Source organism: Dendrobium catenatum, unplaced genomic scaffold (genome assembly GCF_001605985.2).
Source record: "Dendrobium catenatum unplaced genomic scaffold, ASM160598v2 fragScaff_scaffold_279, whole genome shotgun sequence".
In the NCBI taxonomy this organism is placed as follows: Eukaryota; Viridiplantae; Streptophyta; class Magnoliopsida; order Asparagales; family Orchidaceae; genus Dendrobium; species Dendrobium catenatum.
Genome location: NW_021318741.1, coordinates 564,865 through 584,905, shown reverse-complemented (window position 1 = coordinate 584,905; position 20,041 = coordinate 564,865). Strand labels below are relative to the sequence as shown.

General features: G+C 35.1%; 1 protein-coding gene across 2 annotated transcripts in view; it reads left to right on the top strand.

Annotated features, from left to right (window-relative positions):
• The first annotated feature begins 7,698 nt into the window (after window positions 1-7,698).
• The window catches only part of LOC110114897 (epimerase family protein SDR39U1 homolog, chloroplastic), a 133,297-nt gene continuing 120,954 nt past the window's right edge, over window positions 7,699-20,041 (top strand). Inside the window, exons 1-2 of one of the 2 annotated variants that reach the window (XM_020847934.2) lie at window positions 7,699-7,916; window positions 7,997-8,068. In XM_020847934.2, the coding sequence (XP_020703593.1) occupies window positions 7,860-7,916; window positions 7,997-8,068 (129 nt within the window). In that variant the 5' untranslated portion in view covers window positions 7,699-7,859. The remainder of the gene's footprint in view (window positions 7,917-7,996; window positions 8,069-20,041) is intronic. The other variant, XM_020847933.2, reaches the window with a different exon arrangement.

Below are 20,041 nucleotides of genomic sequence, written 5' to 3'. Positions count from 1 at the left end.
GCACAATTATGCCTAAATTTATTTGATAATTATAAAAAGTATTTAAGGAAGATTGATACGATCACATCGCCCAGGCCGATTGCATGATCGGCCAAGATGATGGCCTGGACGATTAACATCGGCCAGACTCTATTCTGGGCGATGTTCAGGATGATTGTACACAAATTTGAACTAATAGGCCAGGATGATATTATATCAGCCTGAACGATGTAACCAATTTTTCTTCTGATCGTCCCAAATTGTCCCGACTGATTGAGCTTATTTTGTACTGATCGGCTCGGATGATATTCCTATCGGCCTGGATGGTAAAGTCGTCAAGTTGCATTAATGAGCTCATTTTGAGATCTTCTATTTAAGCTTTTGACAAGGCACTTTTGTAAGTGTCTTTGACTGCCATTGTAGCTCTATTCTTTTGGGGGAAACTTAAAGAGAGCTTGAAAGGGAGTGAGGAATGGGTGAAGTTTGAGAGAGGGAGAAGATCCTGTGAGGGGGACTCAAGGGAGTGTGGAGGGGGATTCCACACGGTTTCTCCAGTAGGCTTGCACCTTAATACTGTCGGATTCAAGGCTTGTCTTGAGGGAAGTTCACAGAAGAAGAAGATCTCTTTGGTGTCAAAGGACCCGACAACTCTGTCGCACCGAGGAAGGTCGAGGTGATCTCGTAAGGGCTTCTCCGCCTAGCTATGGGGGCTAAAGGAGAGACACTTAGTTTAGTGAAATACTTAGAGGGTGCCTCCAAGGAGTGGACGTAGGTCAAGGTTTTACCGAACCACTATAAATCTGGTGTGTTCTTTCCTTTATTATTTTCACATTTAATTTCCGCATTGTGTTTTCTCTATGGTGAATCTTGGTTTTGGTTTTAAGTTTGAGTTTTGTTTAAAATACCAATTAACCTCTCTCTTAATTAACCATTGGCCAGTTCATAAGGGCCTAACATCCCTAACAAACTTTCAAGTGGTATCAGAGCGGGATTCATAAAATTTAGTTTTTGAAAACTTTTAAATTTTGATCAATGGCTAATTTTTCTAATCATAATATTGTAGAAGGTTATTCAATCACCAGACCACCTTTGTTTGAAAATATTATATTTGTTTTTTTAAAAAAATGCATGTCTATATTTTTGCAATCAATTAATTTTTGTATGTGACATATGATTTTAACTGGTTATTGTTTACCGTAACGTGTTATAGATGGAATTAAAATTGATATTCCTTTTAAAAAATGGAATAGGGAAGAACAAATCAATGCTCAATTGAATGCAAAATCGTTAAACTGTTTGTTTTGTGCTTTAAATTCTGAAGACTTTATGTTAGTTTCCACATGCACTATTGGTAAGAAAATTTGGGATAAATTACACACCATATACGAAGGCACTAGTGAAATTAAGCAATCCAAGTTGAATTTTTTAATACATGATTATGAACATTTTTGCATGAAATATTATGAGATGATCTTAGACATGTATACTATATTTATTCAAATTGTTACATCATTGCATACTTTAGGTAAGGAGTTTTCAAACTTTGAAATAGTCAATAAAATTCTTCGTTATCTACTTGATAAGTTTGTTGCTAAAGTTATTGCCATTTGTTAATAAAAGAATTTGAATGAGTATTTTATTGATAATTTGATTGGCTCACTCATTGCCTACAAGCAAAGTTTGGTCAAAGACTTTTTGATGTAGGTGAAACGATAGTACTAAATGCTGAAGACATGGAGCAAAGTTGCTTAGTTGGTGATGAATGTGATAGCTTGTCAAGCAAATTAAAAAGCTCACCATAGCATAAGCTTCAATAAAAGTGTAATAAAGGTAAAAATGGTAAGAATTGTAAGATTACTTCTGATGTTATTTGCTTTGGATGCAGAAAATTTGGACATATGAAAATCAGTACCCTAATTTGAGAACTCTTCTTGCAAAAGAAAAGGGTAAAGCTAAGCAACTTGTAGAAATGACAAATAATTAAAAGCAAAAAATCTCCTACATAGACCTGGTTTCTGAAGCATCAGACCAGGAGTAGGATGGTGTTTAAAAGCCTTACTTATTTGTTTTGTGTTGTGTTTTAATTTTTTTTATTATTTTCATTCTTTTTTTTTCCTTTTTTTTTTCTTGAGTGTTGTATTATTATTATTTTTGTTTTGTTTTTGTGATGTAGTCACTAATCAACACGCACATATCACTTTTTTAAGATCTTTTTTAAAAATGAAAAGTCTATCTCTTATTTTTCTTGAATTCTTAGGTAAGTTATGATTGACTTCTCTAAAAACAGTCAAAGAAAGGAAACTCGTGATTTTGACTCTTAATCTCTGTTTCCTAAAAGAGTTTATTTTACTTTTGATTTAAAATCTTCACCATGTTTTAAATTGAATTTTGAAACTAAACTTTTTTATCTCCCTACATTTTATCTATCGCATATGAATCTTTTGCAAGTTGTTGAATCTATCTTATAATTTTCTTAATCAAATAGTATGATTTGTTAATAGAATGGGTTTACTTTTGCTTTTAAAAATTCAGAAAGGTAACACATTCAAAAAAAAATTATATAATGATGCCAAATCAAAAAAATGGCCAATGACGCCAAATTAAGAAAGACACACAAAGTGTATTAAAAAGTAAAAGATGCACCAAAAAAACCGACAAGAGGCATAAAATGAGCCCACAAAGAGTATGCTTACTTTTTTCTTGTTTACTTAAAGCTTAAGAAAACCCTTGATATTTTCGGTACTTGATCTTGAAAATCATGTTTTTTTTTTATTCACCAATTTTTGCATCAATCTTCTATTAGATATATTTTATGAAAGGAGTTTTGAAAAGTTAGTGTTTCTTTTTCTAATTTATTCCTTGATTTAGATATTGGATTAAAAAGTTTTTGATCCTTTAAAAGAATCTGAGTTTGGATTAACAATTTCTGAATTTCTTACCTTTACTGGATTATGCGTTGTGAATTAAGAGATAACTTTCTCATTTTTTTAAGATTTTCTTTCGTGCCCCTTATCTTTTTGATAATTCAAAGGGGGAGAACGTATTGTTGTATTTGTATCTTCTTTTTTCTCTTTCAAAAATTAAAAACAAAAAAAACGTTTTGATTTCCCCTATTTTCTAAAGTTTTATTCTAGTGAGAGGGAGATTAGGATAACATGATTTCTTTTTGCATATTTAACCTATAATGTTTGCCATCATAAAAAAGGGGGAGATTATTGCGGATTTGTTTTCATGGATTATGATTTTGATGATAGCAAACACTCTTATTTCTCTACGTCTGCCTTATCTACTGATATTTCAGGTCCACAAGATCAGACTGCAATTTGGAACTAGCTCAAGATTGGGTAAACTAGATATGAGTAAGTTTGTACCCCTTTTTCCTTTCTTGAGTCTATTATATTTGGTGTGGCTCCTGATGCTATGTAACTTTGCACACACACGTCATGAAAGTTTTTCTATCTATTCCCTAGAGTTTACTATTTTTGGTAACATCATCCAGAATGATATTTATATCAGCCTGAATGATCAGTTTAAAAATAAAAACCCTAATTAGGGCATCATCCTCATTAAGACAGTCGTCATTAAGCCGATCGGCCTGGACAATCCTTATATTGGCCAGGACGATAGGCTCAAATAAAAATGAAATAGTCGCCATAATCAATTTAGGTATTCTTTATTTTAGGACATCGGCCAGGACGATCTATACATCAACATGGATGATATAGCATAATTATGCCTAAATTTATCTGGTAATTATGGAAAGTATTTAAGGCTGATTGATACAATCACATCGGCCGGGCCGATCGCATGATCGACCTCGACGATGGCCTGGACAATTAACATCGGCCAGACTATATTCCAAGCGATATTCAGGACAAATGTACTCGAATTTGACCTAATCGGCCAGGACGATATTGTATCGGCAAGGACGATGTAACTAATCGGCCTGAACGATGTCTACAAGAGGAGGTCTCTTTGGGAAAGATTGGAATATCATGTGTCTAAAGATATTCCTATGGTAGTGGGTGGAGACTTTAATTGCTTAATATCTAGGGAGGAAAATAAGGGGAGGAAGGAGATTTGTTTATTCCCTTGGTTTGAAGGAGATGAAATCCTTTATAACATGTAATGATTTACATGAGGTTGTGTGTATTAGACCCAAATTCACATGGTGCAACAATAAGAAGGGGGCTGAAAGGATTCTTGAAAAATTGGATAGATGTCTTCTGAATTCAGCAGCGTTGAACTCTTCTCATCGTCTGGTGGTTAGACACTTGGTTAGAGTTGCATCGGACCATTATCCGATTTTGTTAAACTTATTGAAACTCAAGTGCCATGTAATAAGAATATCAAGTTTGAAGATATATGGGGCTCAATTCCAGCTTCAACGGTAGTGGTTAGAGAAGCATGGAGGAAAAAATCTGTTGGAGAATTCCCTCAAATTTTGAATCAGAAGATGAATAGATATCTTAAAGCTTTATATTATTGGAGTAAAGCTAAGCACAAGGACTTAAATCAATCTAAAGATGAGCTAAAGAAAGAAATTCTGGAATTGCAATTAAAAGAGGTTGGATTCAGTTTCCTATCATATGAGGATATGTGGCTATTGAAAACTAAGACAAATGCTTTAAACTCTACATTGGCTCGGCTTTGTACTTGGTGGAGGCAGCGAGTCAAGGTTAAATGGCTTATGGAAGGTGACTCAAACTCAAGATTTTTTCATGCATATGCAAGTGCTAGAAGGAATTCAAACTTCATAGATGAGAATGGATTGATTGTAGAAGAGAAGTAACAAATAGAAGATGTATTATTCTGTTACTTCAAAGATAAATGGAAAGAGAGGAATTGTTCTATGGTTGGGTAGCCTAAGGCGTGGAAGACTTTGAATGAAGATGATTTGCTTATGTTGGATATAGATTTTTCCATGGGAGAAATGGATAAGGTAATCAAAAATATTGGTGGGAATATTGCTCCGGGACATGATGGTATCTCTTATTCATTTTTTAAATCATATTGGTCTATAATCAAGGATGATTTATGGAAGGCTTTGGATCACTTCTTCAAATCTGGCAAGATGTGTAAAGAGTGGAAAGAAATAATCATAGTGCTCATACCAAAGGTAAAAAATCCTTTATCTCCTTCCAATTTTAGACCAATAAGTCTGTGTAACTCTGTTTACAAGATAGCGGCAAAGATGATTTTAAATAGACTTTTGCTTGTTATTCCTAAATTAATTTTGGATGAATAAGTAGCTTTTTTTTAAAGTGAGGTCGCTTTCAGATCATGTCTTAGTGGCCCATGAAGTCTTCCACAAGTTTAGATATTCTAAATTCTCTAAAGGTTTAGTTTCCTTCAAAATAGACATGGAGAAAGCATAAGATTCAATGGGGGTGGTTTTCCAAATAAATTTGCTAATCTCATTTTGGATTGTGTTTATAGTCCTTGCTTTTCTTTATCAATCAATGGGAATTTGTCTAATTGGATAGAAGCTAAGAGCGATTTCCGTCAAGGATGCCCATTATCACCATTTTTGTTTATTATTTGTGCACAACTTCTATAAAATGCTTTCTCACAAAAGAAGGATTTGGTAGGTATTCATATTTCACCTAATGGGAATAAGATCACTCACCTACTATATGCCGATGACATTATCATTTTCTCAAAAGCATGGTTGAAGATGATTAAGGAGATCAAAAGCATCCTTTCGGACTTCTGTGGTTGGATGGGTCAAAGGGTGAACACTAGTAAAATTGGAATCTTATTTGGTAAATTAGTTAGAAGAAGGAAGAGAAAAGAAATTGCTAGACTTATGGAATTCAAGGAGATCAAAGAATTTTCCTATTTGGGAATCAAGGTTGCATTGAGAAGAATGGTTAAAGCTGATTTCCAATTCCTCTTAGATAAAGCATTGAATATGCTGGGTGTGTGGGTTGAAAAATTTATATCTTTGGCCAAAAGAATCACTTTGGTCAAGTCGATTTTGTTATCATTCCCAACTTTTCATTCAACTCTTTCTTTGGTTCTTAGAAGTGTTTTGAATGAAGTAGATAAGTTGTGCAAAAGTTTTATTTGGAGCAAGAAAGATGGAAAAGCCGGTCTCCACTATATTTCCTAGGAATCCTTATGCAGACCGAATGATTTGGGTGGACGTGGAATAGTTCCCTGTTCTAAGAATGCTGGTCCACTTAGAGCCATGTTGGCTTGGAGGTATTGTCAAGACAAAGAATCTTTGATGCATAAAGTGCTGTTCCCTAAATATGGTTCTATTTTTTAGGATCATTTTTCGGACAGAGCAGGTTCTTCAGCTTGGGAACTTTTATGCAATGGAGCAGAACGTCTCAAACCAATTGTCAAATGGAAAATTGCTAATGGGAAATCTGTACATATTTTCAAAGATACTTGATTATTGGATATAAGAATTGATAAATGGCCAACCTTTATTCAATCAAATGAGTGTAATAATCTCACGGTGGACAAGTTTATAAGCAATTGTTGCTGGGATGTAAGGAAGCTGGGAGATTTCTTCGGTCCAGAACTTGTACAACTGATATCTAGTATTCAGATTTTTTCTAGAAGTTCAGATGATCAAATGGAATTAATTCATAAGCTCTCTGGAAGATCAATTTCAGCCTTGGCAACCGAAAAATTGGAGAAATGCAGTTCTATTTTTGCTGGATGGAATTGACTTAAAAATGCCAAATTGAGTTCAAAAGTGGAGAATTTCTAGTGGAGAGTTTTCAACAATGCAATCCCAACATATCAGTTCTTAAGTTATAGAAGATTACAAGGTAATAATGGTTGTCCAAGGGGATGCAAGACGGCTGAAGACATTGATCATATTGTCTCCAAATGTAGGTTTTTAAAAGAAGTCATATAACATCTAAACAATTGGGGTTTTGGCATTCCTAGTTTCAGCTCCTTTGATTCATGTTTTATATGGTTGGATAGCTAGAATCATTGACTGGTTAATCTTTTTTGCACACGGTCTACTTGTCTTGGAAAGCTAGAAATGACTTTGTTCATAATGGATCTACAACCAGCTCGTTGGTGATTGCTACAAACACTATGAGTTATTCTACTGTCTTTAAGCCTTTAATTTGTTTTAACTTAGACATTTGAGATGTTAATCAACTGGAAAGGTTGTTGAATTATTATTGGCATCCTCCTACACCCGATTGGATAAAAGTCAATATAGATGCTTCCCTTAGTCCTTCCTATAAGGCTGTGATCGGTGGTGTGTTTCGTGATCGTAAGGAAAGGTTCTTGATGTCTTTTGATCAAAAGTGGATCCATTGGGATACTGCTTTATTGGAGCTTCAAGCTATTTTATCAATCAAAGATGTGGTTAAAGAATGGATGTTTGATTACAAGGGCTTAATCATTGAAGGAGACAACAAAAATGTAATCAACTTCGTTCAAGGGATCGTGAGGAAAGGCAGCAATGAAGTGGGAGATCTTTCATTTATCAAAGAGTTCAATTTTGTTATCTTTAATTGTGTAAAAAAGGAATGCAATAAGTTAGCGGATCTTTGTGCTAACTATGCAATTTTAAGTTCTTTCATTTGTGATGATTTAGTCATGAATAAGATTTCTCCTTCTTTTATTAATTTGTTATAGGATGAATCAAATGGTATTAGGATGTAATCCATTTCCTTAGTTATTAATGAAGCATTTTATGTTTTTTTTTTCTTAAAAAAAAACAAGAGCACGGACTTGAAAATGCCTGCGAGCTATCGATGTGGCTCTAGGTCGAACACGATTGTCCGTTCAACTCGGCCCAGTTCTTACCCTTCACTCTTATACCTCTTTTATCTCGATGCATCTTCTCGGCCTCTCGTCCTCTCCTCCTCGTTTGAGTGCGATCCGCTCGCTTTTCCGCAATGGTTTTATGCAGGGCTCCGCTTTCGCTCTTCATCGCACCGCCGGCCGACAACAGCGTGAGCTCTTTATTCTCATTGATTTCTACATTCCATATTTCCTCCCTCCTACACTCTAAACAGCTTTCCCTTTTTGGCAGCGACGCAGCTTCATGCGAGGGAGAATGGTTTGTCTCAGTGACGGAAGCATTGAAGAATATCAATCCTCCAAGGTAATTTGGTTTCAAATGCTCACTTGTGTGCGCTATACTGCGCGGCAATAGCATATGTTGTTTCTGTGTTTGGTATCTACAATGTCTGGCTTTCAGAGTGGAAAATGCAATATCAGATGCTGAATTTGTTTTGCATTTCATCTGCAAAACTATGTATTGATGAGGTCTTATGTTGTATAATAATATCTTAATGTCACAATTGATTGTGGTATTTCCCTATGGAGTGGAAACTATAAAGTATAACTGGATTATTGTTAATTTAGCAACATTGTTCTTGCAAGACAGTGGCTGGATTTATGGTTTCTTGTATGTTGAAGCAAGGATTAATTTCATGAAACTATCATTTATATTGCTCTCGTGGTTATTATTAAAACGATTAAGGCCTTCAAAGCAACTACCTGTAATGAGAGCAATAGGACAGTCTAATCGTGGGTGTGCTTGGACCAATGCTTAAGGGTCTATTTGGGTGTCTGCCACATTTTGTAAAAGTGGTGCAAACTATTGTAGGGAAAAAAAAAATGTAAACGCTACTGTGGGTATTATATTTTTTTTTTGAAAAAAATAGATAGTAGCATTCTTATAGATATCGCAAACTTGATGATCTAGATATAAAAAGTAGCTTCCCACCATAAAAAATTATAAAATGTAACAAGAAAATATAGTCAAATAAAAATATGATAACAGTCTGAAATAGTAGATTAGTGAGTAAGTTGCCTCAGAAAAACCCTAAGTTATTTCCATGGTGACATAGAGGTCTCGGGTTTGAGTCATGGAAACAACCTCTTTGCATTGCAGGGGTAAGATTATGGACAAACCCGTGCCTTGCATTTGTAGGAGTTTCATGCGCTAGGTGCATTGTCTTTTAAAGCCAAATATATTGGAAGGTTAGGAATTTCTTTACAAGGGCCTAATTATTAGACAAGAAAATCATTAATAGAAGGTCGAGCCTTATTGTTTACCATATTTTCAAAAGTGAGGTATCAAAATTAAAAATTGAATTTGACTGTTATAGGACACAATGGAGAAAAAGAATTTAGGTAGTTGACCCCACATAGTGGGATAAAGTTTTGTTGTTGTTATGATGAAGAAGTTTAGCTTGAGACATATGTACTAATATGACCCAAAAAGAACAATTTCTGTTTGTGATATAATTTCTAAAAAGATACAAGCATTGATTGATTGCTTGCAAAATACAATGAAATGTGATTTGGTTCCTTGAGTTAAATTCATCAAGTCAAGTTATATTTCAAGTTCTTTTTGTCATGCTCTAATATCGCCTGGACAACATTATATTATAACACAGTTATATGATAAGCAACAACTATACAATCAAAAAGTTAAATTATTACATTATTTTAGTGTTTTTTTTTCTACTCTTGTATAATCATGCGATCAAAATCTAACTATTATACATCAATGTTTGAATAATATAACGATAGCATATACATATTATAGCTAAGTAAGATTTAGCCCTCCACCTGCCAAGGTTAAAAATGATGAGCAAAAAACTCCATCAATTGGCACCACTTCCAACATTGCAGGTGTACAACTATATTCAATATGCCATGCAATGTCCTCAAACTCCTAAAGCTAATATCTTATCATCATCCACATCATTCATACTAAAAAGTATGCAAATATAATGCATGCATGATTACACCTAAATATTAAAATTTGAGAAACCATATGTATATAAGATCCCAAAATCATGCAGAGAATATATCGTGGAGCTAGATGAATTGTGAACAAAATGGATGTCTATTTTTAAATTTATGCATACCACTCTCCAATCTATTTTTCCTCATGATCTTTCTTTCTCTTTGGCCTCCCAACCATCCTTCATGGAGTCCTAGGAAATAACAGTGGTAAATCTCAGGTTTTTGGTATTCAACATTTAGCCATATTTATAGGGAAAACCTCTAACAAAATGGTTAAAATATTTTAAATAAATTATTTCTCGAACGTATAATAGCAGAATATGACACTTTCACTGGATGAAGATTTAGGTCTAAGTCACTACTTAATCAAACATTGAGTCCTCTAATGTATTAATTTGATGGATGCAATTTACAACAAGCATAAGCTTGGCTTCAGAAATATTTTCTTTGCTTATGAAATGTGGAATGGAACAATACATTTAAATTCTCAAAGGGGCTTTTCTAATTTGCACCTCTTTTTATTGTATTCTATTTATTGTGGCACATATTAACTCTAAGCAATGGAGGTGCTCTCTAGAGTTCCAAATGCATTAACTAACTTCTGATATTCTTTGGATTGCTGGCTTACATATATTTTTTATGGCTTATTTTTATTAAGAAGTGATACAATCTTATCGGTAGTTTTGGGCTAATAGAGAATCTAGCTTAAAACGAAAAACCTTTGAACCGAAAGTTCCCTTAGGTTGGAGCAGTTTACCTGAGAATTTTAGCTTTGGTAGGTTTCTTGAAAACAACGGTTGCAATCCGGTGATTAATGTGGCTGAAAACAACCACTAAAATAGGTGGACAACTGCTATTTTTGCAATTCAGGTTGAGAAAAAGGATGTAAATAGCCTCTGGAATGGATCTCTGCGCAGAATAGGGGACGAATGTTGCTGTTCTTGAAGGCCTAGAATGAGAAGAAGACTATAGAAAGACTAGAGAAAGAATTCTGGTGAGAACTGGGGAACAGAGGGTTGTTCTTACTTGTTTGGGCAACTGTTCTTGCAGCAAGAACTAGTGTGAAAGATAGCTGGCCGAACCTGGTAGTTGGCTGTTGCTGTGGACAACGACAAGGAAAGGGAGGAGGGAAGATTCCCAAGTAGAATAATGACTGAATTCTAGAGGAAAGAAGAGAGAATGCAATTCTTGGAAATTCCGAGGCAACATATGAGGATTGGCGGCATAACTTGAAGGGAGATGAGGGGTTCGGCTCGGTTGAGGCCTTGAAGAGAATCAGGAATGGATTCTTAGAGACTCCAAGGCAGGGATGAGGAGAGCTGTTGTCCGAGTTCAACAGGGAACCAATGTAAGGAAGGAGGGGGAGGGACGTTCGGTTCTTGGATACTCCAAGCAAAACGTGCGGCTGAGAGGGATGGATGGAGGAGAAAAGGGAGTTCTTAGAGACTCCAAGATGGGCCACAAAGGGCAGCCACACTTAAGGAAACATTCACTAATTTGATCCAACAAAATATCTCCTCAATTTCCATTCCTAAGGCCTTTAAATAGGCAAGTTTATTACAGTTTTACATAAAACCCCTTCAACTATCCAAATTCAGAAAAGAACACAAAAATGGCTAAAATAATTCTATAAATTATTTATCCAATCACTTGGAGGAGATTAACACTTAATGATTCGGCTAGGCTATTATTGATGGGCCTTTTAGGTCATTGTGGGCCCAAAGTTGGGTTAGCAGCCCACTAACTTCTTCTCCGCCTTCTCGACTTTGCGCACGTGTAGGCTCTCCAACGGTAATTTGAAGAGGACTTTCGTGATCGTTAGCTTGATTAGTATCAAGAAATCTTCATGAATGAATGTTATTTGTGTGTATGCGCACACTCATGCAATTACATACGTGAGTGTATTTAATATTCTAGGCAGTTTTTGTGCAGCTTGTGTCAGTCTAGACTTAGTTATTTTCCCAAGGTTTTTAAACTTATAATTTGAGAATGTGATAGGAAAGCTACAATTTGTCTAACATCTTACCGGCATGTTAAAGCTATAGTGACTTTCAAATATAGGAAAATAATAACCCGAACTGATGAAATGGGCTGATGATTAGGAATTGTTTTTTTCCCCAAAAAGATAGAAATCTATCCAGTATTTTCGTTAAGTGGGTCTAAGGCCTATAAATAAATAAGATGAGTGCAAAGACTAGTTACCCATACTAAATCTATGGAATAAGTAAATATGAATAAAACGATAGAAAATGATAAAAAAGGATAAGATAGTAGAGAAAAATGGATTATGAGAATGGTGAATTGAAGCATCTAATTTGAATTATATATATATTGTGAGAAGATATATATATATATATATAATATGGCTGTAAGGCAGAGTTTAGTGGGGCGCAGTTCAAATGTAATAAAGAAGTTATTATCAGGTCCCCACAAATTGATGATCAAAGGCTGTAGCATCAATTTGTTACACAAGGCAAGGAATTTGATTTTTGATAGTGCTTTTGTGAAGATAAATTTGATCTTTAAGTGTTGATATAATGAACTAGGATGTTGTTTGATTTGATACGATCTTTGATGAAATGATAATCAATTTTGATTATTTTTGTTATCATGAAACATCATGTTAATCAAATGAGTGTTAGAGCTAAAGCTGAAATATTATCACAATAGAGAGGTGTTGGAAAGTTGATTGGTATGTGAAAATCGCGAAGAAGTCTTGAATCCAAATAATGTCTGTTGTTGCAATGTCCGAGTCACTGCACTATATTTTACTTCTGTAGAAGATTGAGCCACTGCTGATTGCTTCTTTACAGTCCAAAAGGTAATTGTAGTGCCAACAAAAAAAAAATAAAAACTTATGGTTGATTTTTGGTCCAGTGGTTCTTCAGCCCTATTTGAATCAAACAAGGCATGAAGTTGCATATTTTTGGGATGAATGGGCAAGCCAAGTTGTAGAGTACCATTGATATACCTAAGAATTCTTAGAATCATTTGAAAAATAATGGCTTTGAGGATCATTTATATGTTGGCAAACTTGATTTACAACATAAGAATATCAAGTATTGTAATTGTTAGATATTGGAGTGATTTAACCAAGTGATAATAATGAGCTAGGTTCAAAAAAGCTGCAGATCATTTGGTGGTGTAGGAGATTTTAACTGAAAGTAGTTTGGTCTGGCTTGGAAGTACGCATACCTGAGGGTAGTAGGATGGATTTCACATAAACATTTTGATTCAGGTAAAGTCCAAATGCAGTAATAGGTTTTTGTATGCCCAAAAATTGAATGATAGTGCCAAGGTTCTGCATGTTAAACTCGTTTTAGAGATCCTGTAGAAGTGATGGGACAACAGAGAGGCTGTTACTCTTTAGCAAAATATTGTCTACATTGATCAAAATGTAGAGAGTGATCTTTAATTTAGAATAAGGCAGAAGGAAAGGATTGGTTCCATTGTTGTGGAAGCCTATTTAATGCAGGTGATTGGAGAAGGTGGCAACGAATTGGCAGGGAGCCTATTTTAGGCCATATATGGCTTTGTTGAGAAGACAGACACGGTGAGGGAATTGAGGATCGTGAAATCTTGTGGTTGAAGCATATTAATGGTTTCTGTGAGTTTTCTGTGAAGAAATGTCACACCCCAGTTTGGCCTACCCCCTAGTGGTCAATCTGGAGTATAACAAAGAAGGAAAATCTAAACCGATTCCTTCTTATTAACACCCATTCTGAACCACTACTTTTAGAATAGAGTGAATAAAAAGAAATCTATTTAGATTCTTCTAACTTGGCAACCTATCAAATTCCATAATTAATAATGGGAAACATATAGTGTCCCTTAATGAACATCAAATATAATTGAGGTAAATACAGAGCTCTACTAAAAGTTTTAAAATTTACTCACATTCCCAAAAATCTATACATCTAGCATTCAGATTTCATTTTAGATCTCTTTGTACACCAAAAACGTATTTACATCAAAAGAACGGTCACCTCTTTTTTCTGTCCCAAGGGCTCCTTACCCTTTCCTGTAGTACAACCACTGCTAATGAGCTAGGCTGATAGTCATCCTTTTTAGCCCTAATGACATATGCTTTGATGACATAGCTGCGCATGTCAACTAACGCTTGACCCATTAGTTGTCTTTCTCCTACCTCAACCCAAGTTAGGGGATTTATGCATTTTCTACCATAAAGTGCTTCATATGGTGCCATTTGTTTACTTGCTTGATAGCTATTGTTGTAAGCAAATTTGATCAATGGTATGCAATCCTCCCAACTACTTCTAAAATCTAAAACAGATAATCTTAACAGGTCTTCAGTATCTGGATGGTTCTTTCAGATTGACCATTAGTCTGAGGATAAAAAGTTGTACTGAAGTGCAGATTTGTACCCAAGTTTTCATGAATGTTTTTCCACAGCCTAAAAGTAAATATACCATCTCTATCAGAGACAATAACTTTTGGAATACCGTGCAATCTAATAATTTTTTTCACATATAGGCGTGCAAATTTGTCTACCAAATCAGTTTGCTTGATAGATAAAAAGTGAGCTGATTTTATTTGTCTATCAATAATCACCCAAATGCTGTCATGACCCTCTTTAGATCGAGGAAATCCCATAACAAAATCTATTGCAATTTCTTCCCATTTTCACTTAGGGACAGGTAGTGATTGTAGTAATCCACTAGGTCGCTGATGTTCAGCTTTCACCATTTGACATGCTTCACATCTATCTACGTATTCAGTAACGTCTCTCTTCATACCTGACCACTAGAATATTACTTTCAAGTCTTTATACATCTTGGTACTATGTGAATGAATTCTGTATCCAACATGATGAGCTTCTTGCAAAATTTTCCTTCGTAAATCCGGATCACTGGGTACCCACAACTGTATTTTATGTCTACTAACTCCATGAACATCCACAGAAAGATCTGGCCTTTTTCCTGATTGGGCTTGCTCCACCAATTTAGAATATTCATTACTGAGTTTTTGAGTTTCTTTGATACTATCACTTAGAGTGGGCTTTACTGTCATATGGTGCAAATATTTCCCATTCTTACAACCTCTAATTTTCAATTGCAACTTTTTCATTTCTTTTATCAATTGAATCTCTTGAGTAACCATCCAGTTCATCGTTCCTATAGATTTGCGACTCAGAGCATCAGCTATAATATTGGCTTTTTCCGGACAATACTGAATATCCAAATTATAGTATTTAATGAGCTCTAACCATCTTTTCTTTCTCAAATTGAGTTCTTTTTGTGAAAAAATATATTTTATGCTCTGATGATCAGTGAAAATTTCACATTTTATCCCATACAGGTAATGCTTCCAAATCTTCAAAGCAAACACTACTGCAGCCAATTCTAAATCATGAGTGGGATAATTTTTTTCATGGGGCTTCAACTGTCTCGATACATATGCAATCACCTTTCTATTCTGCATCAAAATATATCTCAAACCTTTCAAAGCTGCATCACTATAAATCTGAAATCCTTCTGTTCCTGAGGGAAGTGTCAATACTGGTGCTGTAGTCAGATGCTCTTTCAATGCCTGAAAGATTTTCTCACATTCAGTTATCCATTCAAAATTTACCTATTTCCTCATTAGTTTGGACAAAGGCATAGCAATATGTGAAAATTCTTTAATGAACCTTCTGTAATATCCTGAATCCAAGAAAGCTACGAACCACTGTAACATTCTTTGGTGTAGGCCATTCCACTATTGCTTTTACTTTTTGTGGATCTACTGAAATTCCTTCCCCATTGATAATATGTCACAAGAAGGAAATACTTCTTAGCCAAAATTCACATTTTGAATATTTTGCATACAATTGATTTTTCCTCAATGTCTTCAAAACTATTCTTAAATATTCAACATGCCTTCATCAGTCTTTGAGTATACCAAGTTGTCATCAATGAAAATAATTACAAACTTTAAGTAGGTACGTAACCCAACGAGAAACTTAATCAAGAACTTCCTTTGGGCTCTACTTCAATTCAATCATTAGAATATACGGGCAAACTTTCAAGCTTGTCCTTTGCTTTGAACAAGTAAAAGATTTAAAATCTTAGAAATATGTGTTTTCTATTTGAGATTGATTTTGTTGCGAATGGACAAGATATTGAGGAATTGTCCGCATTTTATATGTTTAGGAGATTTTGTCTAGACAAGATATGCCCTATTTGCAAGATGGAATGCCCGTTGATATGACATAAAGTAGAAAATAAAGAATTGACCAAACGTCTAGCATTCCCTCACCCTTGGCGCCAATGAGTTTTTTTCTTAGAGAAAAAAAATTATGTGATGATGAAAAAAAAAAAAATGGCATTCAGTTCTTTAGGAATCTGAGTGTCACTTCTTTGCGTGTTTTATACATTTACAAAGGTCGGATCTATGCCGAGGTATTGAGGGTGATTCTCAAATCTTGTATCTTCTTCTAATCTTTTTCGTTCATCTTACTAAATGATTCAAGTGGAGTTTTTTGTCACATATTAATAAGAAAGACCCATGCTGCGAGTTGTTTCATGCCATAAATAAACATGGTCTCAAGCTCAAGCATTTACTTTTCTAGTGAGAGAAAGATTTTGTTGAAATTGTTTGTTTGGAAATTTCATCTAGAGTGCAGCACTCCACCGCTTCGCCTAGTAGCATGACGCTTGTATTGCTCTCCCACAACCCCGTTTTCTGGGAAAATGAAACTTCCAGGGAAGAGAAGCAAATGGAACGCTTTCATAAAAATTCTCGTAGAATCGATATACGAAATAGTGGATTTTACTAACTCAATTCGGATGAAATCACGAACCTTGACGTGGTGGAAGTCATCAGTTCGAGCCTGATTATCCCTAAACCCAATGGGAGTTTTTCTATTTGGACTTGCTCCCCCGTGAATTTCTTCATGCTCGTTCCAAGTTCGAAGTACCATTTGTACAAATAACAATCCCCTCCCTTACTTGATTTCTTCAAGCGGGACCACCACCCAATAGCATGTTGCCACCAGAAGCCCCGAGCATTTGTTGATCTCAGATGTGCCCATATCAATGGAACGCGGGGTGGAATTTGTTGATTCTCAGATACGAAGGTATCAAATGGGGACAAAAATCCATATGAATTCATAGACTTCTTTTAAGGATTCTAATCCAATGGCTTTTGCGACTATGACCTTCCCGACCACGATTTTTTTTTTCTTCATTAGTCTTTGAAAATTTGGTTCATCATATTCATAAAGATAGCATGAGCATTTGTTAACCCAAACTACATCACTCTAAACTCAAAAATGATCATATCTAGTCCGAAAAGCTGTCTTATTGACATCTGCTTCTTTAACTCTCACTTGATGATATCATGATCTTAAATCAATTCTGGAAAATACTGTGACACCTGCCAACTGATCAAATAAGTCATCTATTCGTGGTAATTGATATTTGTTCTTGATAGTTACTTTGTTCAGTTCTCTATAGTCAATACACATTCTCATGGATCTATCCTTCTTTTGGGGCCATCCTAGGCAATGATTAGCCTAGGACAAAAAATACAAGTGCACTCCAAGGGCAATGACTAGCCCTGATAAATCCCTTATCCATTAATTCATGTAACTGAGTTTTTAACTCCTGCAATTCTTTTGGGGCCATCCTATAAGAAGATTTGTAAATTATTGATGTTCCTGACTGCAATTCTATGCCAAATTCAACTTCTCTTTCAGGTTGTAATCCAGGTAATTCTTCAGGAAATAGATCTAAAAATTCAGAGACAACTGGAACATTTTGCAATGCCTGAACATCATTATTTAAGACCTCCATTTTAGTTAAGAACACTAGCTCACCCCTCCCTAAGTCTTTACCCATTTTTACTGCACTAACATAAGAGGATATGTTGCATTCTTCTCACAGGAAAAATAAAAGGTATTCTCATTTAATAAAGTAAATTTTATTCTCTCTTCTTCCAAAATTGAATTGTAGCAAAATTTTAACTAACCAATCCATCCCCATGATGATGTCAAACATTTTAATAGGCACTATAATCAATTCTGTTGAAAATTTGTGACCTTGAATATCCAAATTCATAAGACACATCCTATTGGCAGGCTAACTATCCCCCGTTCGTATCATAACACACAAGGTAGGTGTAAAATATATAGTTTCAACAGATAAATCAGAACATAATTCTTCAGAAATAAACGAATGGGATGCACCAAAATAAAAAAAAAAACTCTGTCAAACTTGTTAGAAATCAAAAGTATACCTGTAACCGCTTCCTCTCAATTCTTAACCTCCTGGGGTGTAATGACAAACACTCTAGCTTTCACAGGTTGATTGCCTTTAAGATCTGATGCTTCTCTTTTTAACTGAACTTGTAGTTTTCCTTGTACTACTGGCCTTCCTTGGAACTGAGTTTTTCCTATTTGATTGCCTCCTTCCAGATATCACCTATATGGTACATGTTCCTGATATCATTGTGGCATGATATTGGTTCTTTTCTCTTGAGGGAAATCCTTCTTGTGATGACCCATCTCACCACATTTAAAACATCTTCCCGATCCCACCAAACACTGACCAAAATGCCACTTCCCACACTGCTCACATAAAGGTTTTTCAAGCTGACTATGCTTCTATTTATTATCAAACTTACAGCCTACAGCTTGAGCTCCCTAGCCTTGCCTCCTCTAGAGAATGCCAGGTAGGAAAAAAAAATGAAAACTACTGCCAAGGTTTTAACTTAACTTTTATTATATAATACTAAACTAATACTAATGCTCTGCCACAAATATCCACTACCACAATTTCCTCCACTCCCAGCTGTATGATTACATCCAGCCTATGCGTGTTATTTTAAGCGGATTTGCTACAGTAATACAATTAAATAAATGGTTGATTGGTTTCTTGCAATAAGTCATGATAGCTACAGTAAATAAAATGTGAAGTTGAAATACCTATAACTGAGATGAAAATAAAAATATATTATTGAGCTCCTAGTTTAAATATGGATTTGCTGTTAGTTTGAAGAAAACTCATGCTTACATTTGACAAAACTTTGGGTATTATAAGAAATGTGTTGGAAACATCAATTTGAGAGATCAACCACTTGCAAAGAATCACATGAAGTAAATAATTCTGATTTCGGGCATTTAAGTAAGTGAGCTTAAAGTTTTGATGAAGTTGATGTCATTTTTTTGTTTGTATTTTTGGGTAACTAATTTGGCTTTGTAATGAGCTAGAGAGCTTACAATAGATATTAATAGATATTATGATTCATAAAAAAATAAATATTCTATGCATTCGGGAAATTAAATGGGTTGGAAAGAATGCTAAGGAGATTGATAGTTTATGATTTAAACTATGATATTCAGGTAGGATTCATACTAGAAATGGTGTATGTATGATTTAAATTGCAAAGTCTTAGTGATGGTTTCAGATTTATACAACATAGGATATACCCATAAAAAATAAGAATAATTGTCAACAAACATCAAATAATATTTAAACTATTGAATAGAGTTAATTGATGAAGGATCCCATACAATGGAGTGAATAATTTGCAAAGGCCGAGTGCTCTAATTTTCATATAAAATAAATGATAATTTGTGACACTACTAGATTAAAAGAGTAAAGGCTACAGTTTTAACTAAAATACATAAAGATGGATTGCTTCTAGAGTTGATAGAGTTGAAGAGTGATTATGTCCAAGCCACGGGTTCCATAAGTCTAGTGTTACTATAGCAGTAACAAAGGCTGAAGGGTAGGATGGTGATGGCACAGGTGAAGGAATGTTGACTGGACACAATTCATTATGACATGGATCGTGGGGGAATGAAGTAGTTGTCATCTTGATTTGATTTGATAGCCATGAGTGTCAGAGGATACAATGCATGAATTATTAGTGGCAAGTTGGTGAGTGGAAATTAGAAAAATGCGTAACGACATATAAACCAAAGCCATTGATTGATCTCATGCTGCAATCGAAAACTCAGGATCTTTATCTGCAAACAATCCATCCTTACCAAACTCTTTGCTTCCTGCTGTGGCCAAGATACCAATCCCACCATAGCTCAAGATCTCAAGATCAGTGTTAAGAGCATCATTAATACTCCCCTCACAGGTGATAATCACCCATGTTGGCACTCTCAAATTCATAAAATCATCAAGCTAATGGGCTTGAAGGTATTCTACATGGAATAACTCATTGTCCGGTCAAGCACATCAGTGATTCTAGTGGCTCCCCTTGCCCAAATCCCCATTACAATCTATGGATGTTAATTGACCAAAACTTAGCCGATGCCCTCTAACTTGTCATTTTATGTTCCCTTTTTCCTTAAGTTCTC